Source organism: Penaeus monodon, chromosome 7 (assembly GCF_015228065.2).
Source record: "Penaeus monodon isolate SGIC_2016 chromosome 7, NSTDA_Pmon_1, whole genome shotgun sequence".
In the NCBI taxonomy this organism is placed as follows: Eukaryota; Metazoa; Arthropoda; class Malacostraca; order Decapoda; family Penaeidae; genus Penaeus; species Penaeus monodon.
In genome coordinates this window covers 29,574,351-29,581,298 of record NC_051392.1, presented here as the reverse complement: position 1 = coordinate 29,581,298, position 6,948 = coordinate 29,574,351, and the positions used below count along the sequence as shown (strand labels likewise).

At 35.6% G+C, this 6,948-nt stretch overlaps 1 protein-coding gene across 1 annotated transcript in view; it reads left to right on the top strand.

Annotated features, from left to right (window-relative positions):
- The window catches only part of LOC119575583 (msx2-interacting protein-like), a gene marked incomplete in the record, with an annotated part of 122,611 nt that extends 117,004 nt beyond the window's left edge, over positions 1-5,607 (top strand). Inside the window, 5 exon segments of the mRNA XM_037923231.1 lie at positions 78-292; positions 530-769; positions 2,012-2,212; positions 2,437-2,595; positions 2,975-5,607. Of these exon segments, the coding sequence (XP_037779159.1) occupies positions 78-292; positions 530-769; positions 2,012-2,212; positions 2,437-2,595; positions 2,975-3,103 (944 nt within the window).
- Positions 5,608-6,948: the final 1,341 nt, after the last annotated feature.

Sequence of the window (6,948 nt, the reverse complement as noted above, 5' to 3'; positions counted from 1 at the left end):
GGTGAGAATTTTCTTTAGGATAATATTCATCTAATTGTAGTTACAGAGTATTAAGGGTGTTACTCTTTTTTTTCTAGGAGGAGAGAAAATGATAACACAGATGCCACTGGACATGAAGGTGGAGAAGGGAGAGCCCGAGAAGCTTGAATCACACTCCACTTCAGGGACCCCAGGACCAGCTGATTTCCCTTCAAGGCCAAGTGGAGCCCCAGCAGCATTAGCTCCGAGGGGACAGTCTTCACCTCATGTGTTGGCTTCTCCACACCATGACCGGTCTACTGACTCTCCTCAGGTATAGGCCTCATAAAGGGGCTTTCAGATATTTGTTCATTCTTCAAACTTCCAAGTGGTTCAACCCACTTTTACAATTTTTTTCTTCATATTTTGTCTAGTTTTCATTTGATTTTAGAGCATTCTTAAAATAGATATAAATTTGGATACATGTACCTCTGAAGTAAACAGAAATTGTGTCAAATGATTTGGAAAAGCTAATAGGATGATGTCTAATACAAACTATTGTTCATTCTAGGTTGCGATGGTATATAGCCGCTTTTACGATCGATTTTACAATTATTCTGGTCGAGCTGGGACTCCTGGAGCTCCAGGAACAGGTGAACATGAAGCCAGAAGCCGAATTTCGTCACCCTCGGGAACTCCTCATGTATACCCTGCCATGGGACCAGCAGAAGTCCACCACCAACCAATGGTACAAATATCAACTCCACAGTACGCTTCACAAGTTCCACCTCAGTTACAAATGCTTATACAGGTAAGTTATTTAGATAGTAAGAATAGAATTACAGTTGAACCTCATGTAATTCAAGGGAGATATTCCCTTAAAGACTTGGTTCCTTGGGTAATATAGTCTGTTCCGTCTGGACGTATAGGTGGCACTGCCCCATTTCGTTAGTGCCATAGACGGAGAACATTTAAAGTTTCCAATCACATTTGCTAATTTTAATATAATTGATGTTTGAAAAGAAAAGTAATTGAGTAAATGAACAGTCAACTTGACAAGAAGCAAATACCATTATTCAGCTTATGGATAAATATTTGTGTCATTATCAAACATGACATGACCTTTCTAGCTAGTTTTGCTACCCTCATTACAGAAGAGATAGCATGAAACTTTCTGATTACATAAGCCAGTTTTAATGTAATCAGTGATATGAGAAGCTTAGTAACAAATTATTGGAAAATATAGACTCAAGAAGAAATGTTGATATTAAAATTAAGTCTAATATTGTCTTCAGTTATCAATTAAACATCCCTGCCAACTATATGGTTAAACCCCAGGAAGAGGCAGGGCCTCCTGCATGTCCAGACTGAAGGGAATATGGGAAAAAAGATGGTATGTGGCCTCTTACCACTTTTATAGGCCTTTTCTCCATATCTGCCTGTCTAAATTCTTTACTGATGAACTTGGAATTCACACATTATTTATGTTTGTAATTAATTGGCAAGATGTTTTAGCAGTGGCCAAATTCACTAAATGATATATCAATATAAATATCAGTATTACACAGTACATTATTATATCAATTTTATTTGCTATTTTTAATGTATTATAGATAAGTTAGCCCTCATATGATTTGTTTTTCCAAGTATCTGTTATGGGAAATGTGAAAATACTGTTTGCATATCATGCCAAAGAAGGATTTAGTTTATTAATCCCCCCCCCCCCCCCAATAAACAAAGAAAATATTGGGGGACTATCCAGTGAGGTTCAACTGCAATTATTTTTTATTAATAAGAACACTTAATATTAGTATTAGTATTAGTATTAGTTATTGCAAGTGAATTTTCAACATCTTGTTTCAGACAATATCTTTAATCATATTTTGTGTATGTCAAAGGTTTTCATTTTGACTTGGGGGGGGGGGGGTAATTTTCTTTTTTCTTCATGATAATGAAAAGATGAAAGTAACAGATGTAATTGTTTAGAAAAGATTTAATTCACAGACTTGGGCCTGAAAGTAAATAGGAAATTAATAACAACTGTATTTTTCAGGGTACAAATGTAACTTGGACTGGACTTCTGGGGCTGAAGCAAGAGCATGCAGCTGTACAGATGATCTATGTCTCGGGTAGCAGTGATGTTGCACGTGGTGCCTTGCCAATTCATCCAGATGGAACTACTTCTGTTATGCGCATTGGCCAGAGAATGAGATTAGAACAAACACAACTTGAAGGAGTTGCAAGGAAAATTCAGGTAAAAATGAGTTCGTGGGTCTATGGAGGCAGAGCATTTTCTTGGTATGGTTAACTGTGAATTGTTAATATATAGAACTAAAGCTACAAAATACAAGAAGTAAGTCGCATAGTAAACTAAGTACTTGTAACAATTTTAGTCAGTTAGGATATCAAAGTAGATCTTTTATTATTTTTCATTAAATAGATATATGTTAATTGTAATTTTGTTTTGTATTTGAACAGATGGAAGCAGAACACTGCATGCTACTGGCTCTTCCTCATGGCCGAGACTCCTATGACATTATCCAACAGCACAATAGTCTACGTAATGGCATTATCAACTATCTTGTTGTGAAACAGGCTGCAGGGATTGTAAATGTTACTGCTCCTGGCACTCATCAGGTTTGTGAATATATTCACCATGTCATTTTATTGTTAAGCATAGCTAAGGTTTGATTATTTAGGAAAAGATAGTTTCAAGTGAAAGCTGATACACATTTCTTATGTTGGTATTGGAAAATCCAGAGTATTAGGAACTTCCTGTATTTAATAATAATTGAAAAGAAAGGCTGTTTGTATTTGCTTTATTGCATGAAAAAGAAGTGTGATAGTTGGTAGCTCCAGTTTGAATTACACCACACTTGAAATTTATTAATGTTATGCTTTCCTGTAACTAAAGAATGCTAATACTTGCAGTGTATATGGATATTCCAAGTAGGTTTGAGATACTGGTTGTTTTTGTATTTGATTATAATTGACTTCAATTTCTTCTCTTTTCCAGCCTGCATTTGTGGTTCACATATTCCCACCTTGTGATTTTGCGAATGAAAACTTGGCTAGAATATCACCGGATTTGTTGCATCGAGTTGCAGAGATCTCGTATCTTCTGGTGGTTATTGCAACATGCTGAGTCTCCTTTTAATCCCGAAGAAGGGTTGTGATACCTGAAATATAATTTTTTATGGAAAATGTACAGCCACTATGTTTTATGAGTATTTGGAAGTGCATTTTTATATCTTGAAAAGGAACCTAATACCAGATTTGAAATTGGAAATGGAAACCAAGAAACTTTTACAAGATAGGACTGAAAGTTGTGCTATATGTGTAATTTTTCTTTTTGCATCAGACCATTTTCTTATTTTCATGAAGATTGAGACAAAAAGAACTTGATATTTGTATTACTGAGTTTTATGCAGTGATGAAATGACCATTTAGAAAACTGCTGCAGAATCTATATTTTTGTGAAGTGTTGAAGTGTGAAACTGAAAAGACAGTCATAATGATATGATTTATACTGTATGTATTAGATATTCGGAGATTAACAATGTAAGGAAAAGTTTATTTAAATCTGAATTGATTTTCTGTAGTTTGAGTTACCTTGGAAGCTGTAATTCAAGAATTAATGTAATATTATTTACTTTGTAATTAGCAGAAAATTGTAGATTCTATTAGATTTGCACAACTACTTTATTGCAAATAATGGCTTGTATTTGTGATGTATGTAAAAGAAAAATAATTTATTTGATTTAATGGCTGATACACTGAAATCTGAACAATTTACAACTAAGACCATGCTCTCTCTCTCTCTCTCTCTCTCTCAATGGTAAATGACGTGGAACATTGTAATTACCGTTTTAATGAACAATGTAACAGGAATGATAATAATAATAATAATAATAATAATAATGTGGAAAAAGTGATCAAATGGCACCATTAAACTAATAAAAAAGGTAAATATTGAAGAAATCTTGGGATACAATAAACTGGTTTGATGTTGGTGTTAAACTATGGAAATGATAAGCTTGCCTCACTGTCGTGTTCTGATTGTTTGATGTGCACAGCTTGCAACATCTCAGTATACCTGTAACCACTATATATGACTAAGCACGCTGGAAAAGACGTAATATTTTGACCTGACAGCACTAGACCCTGAACAGTAGTATGGCATGGAATGGCAGAAAATCTGGTTTATGGTGAAGTGGCCTAAATAGGCAATCCATGCTACTGTTTCTGTGAGACTCTCCTATGGACACCCCAATTAAAGTCATATCTTGACTTGCCTCCACATGAGTGATGTATGAGTGTTGTGTAAGTTGTGCAGACACAATTATTTGTGTGGCCTAACCAGCCTTGGGCCCAATGGTGCCCATATGCCGCCTATGGTGTTTAGACGAGCTGTATAGTTGTAAATACAATAATGATTGTAGAATAATTCTTTTTTACTGTTCATTTTGGTGGGTATGTACTTAAAAATGCTGCCACAACCACCATTATGATTGGTGATTGACACACAGCTAGATCCAAAGCTCTGATATGGCTGTGTGTGCACCAAAATGTTGTTCGTGTGTATACACTGCATTCAGGGTGGCTGTGTGCAGCCCATTGTTATTGTATGTACAGATCTAAGCATGGAGTCACCCTGATTTATTTATTTATCAGTCATCTTGTTCATCATCTGTTCCATCTTCCTCATAAATACTCCCCCTCATAAGTGATGCTCTGCCTCCTTGTTTTCATTCACATGCACATACACACCTGCCAGTCACATCTTGTCTATGTCTAGTGTGGAAGATCTAAGAAGACAGTTTTCACTATTACCAATTCCTACCTTAATCTTGTGATGCCTGTCTCCTGGGCTCGTGAGCACAGTCCTCAGGAACCTTCTCTACTGCAACACTCTCATTCTTAGCCAGCTATCAACATGTGGATTTCTCTGTCTCACTCATACACTTTCTCTGTTTTAATGTGGCACGTTAATATGAAGGAAGTCTGTTGCTTTTGTCCCCATTTCTTTGATTTACAAATTGACATCTTTCACCACGAATTTGCAAAGCCTTGCAGAATCATCTGAGCTAAACCATCCCCCCCCCCTTTCTTTTATACAAAGCAGCTATTTGATTCTTACTTGCCTGTCACACTTCATTGAATAAGGTGTCAAACAGATTCTCATAATATAAGAAGGCGCCTAATGCGGATTAGCCTGCCGCTGCTATGGCACTCTTGGTATAGGATTTTAAAAGAAAATCTGTAAGCATTTGGTCTAGATTTAAAAAAAGCTTACTTGGTTCTGCACTGTTTTCAGTTTCTCAGCAGAATTCAATCTATTGTATGTTTGCTCAAGAAGTTAGCGGAATTCTATTTTCACTTTTTATTAATATTATGTAAAATATGTGGCAAATCTATTTTTGATGTACAGTTTGAAAATGTGAAAAAGTGTTTAAATGTAAGTGTACTTGTTAAGTGTTGCATACAAGATACGAAGTGTGTCTGAGGCGTTTGTAAATAGGTCTAAATAAACTTTTAGGCTGTGATCCTCAGTTCTCTAGAAGCTTCTTTGGTCAGAAAGTTTATTAAAAAGTCCAGTGACCAATTTAAATTATTTCAAAAACCAATAAATATCACAAAGAAATTTAATATTTGTGTTTCTATCACGCCTTCAAATGTGTCTGTTTACTGCATATGATTCTGCAGTTTGTCATAAAGTATGATGCTTGGTATTCAGAAAATTAAACTGCAATATATAAACACTTTTCTGTTCTTTCTGATATTCTGAATCTGTGAAGCTAATCTTAATATCAAATTCAGTTATTAACACTATATTTATGCCGAAGTTGATATGCCAAGCCCAGTGAATCACAAATTCATCCTTGTAATACTGATTTAAAATAAGATTTGACTTCAAATAAAAATTCCTTTTGTATTACAAAACAGTTATTTTATAACCAACGTTGCATCTAATTTTTCCAAAGAAGAAATATAAGTGCCTGAACTAACATATGAAATGCAATAAACGGTACCAAAAATTATGTACACCTGAAGCTTTTCTGATAGCAAGAAGTGAAACATTTTTGTATTCACTTCATATTAAATTCTGATTAATTCAAACTTCCATCTGCAAATTATTTTTCTTGAGTATGTGAAAATACTGTATGCACACATTGCAAGCCATTGACTTTATTTTACCCAAATAAATCTTGATTTTACCTAAGGACAGATGTAACGTAAAAAAAGAGTGGCTTCTAAGACAAATCTAAGCTTTCTCTTCTTGTTTCTTAGAAAAAGCGGTGCTGTTGTGTAAATCTGTGGTGTGCACTATTCAAGTCTGGAATTGAAGCAAGGATTCATTCATAAGGTGCAATGAAGAAGGAAGCAGTTTCTCAAGTTAACCTCTTTACTCCAAACTCACAAACTTTATGCTTTTCTTTTCCTTTCTGCTCTCTCTCTCTCATGTATTTCTCCCCCCCCCCCACCCTCCACTCTCTCTCTCTCTCTCTCTCTCTCTCTCTCTCTCTCTCTCTCTCTCTCTCTCTCTCTCTCTCTCTCAACATGCCTGTCTTTCTTAACATAACCTAAAGGTTCAACCACTTTGCCTCCTGTATTTACGGGCTGCATGCCACTGTGATATTAAACATACTGAAGTCACTGAAACTATTCGCAGGATGTCAGAAACCTTGGAGACAACCACAAACTTGAACATAATGGTAGATTTAGATTACTGTTCCAGTACAAAGTAATGTATAAAGATCAATAGAATATAGAATATAACTACTAAACTTTATTTCAATGTAAATAAAATTACATTGTGTGTGTGTGTGTGTGTGTGTGTGTGTGTGTGTGTGTGTGTGTGTGTGTGTGTGTGTGTGTGTGTGTGTGTGTGTGTGTGTGTGTGTGTGTGTGTGTGTGTGTGTGTGTGTGTGTGTGTGTGTGTGTGTGTGTGTGTTGTGTATTGTGTACATATATGTAGGTGAACACTAA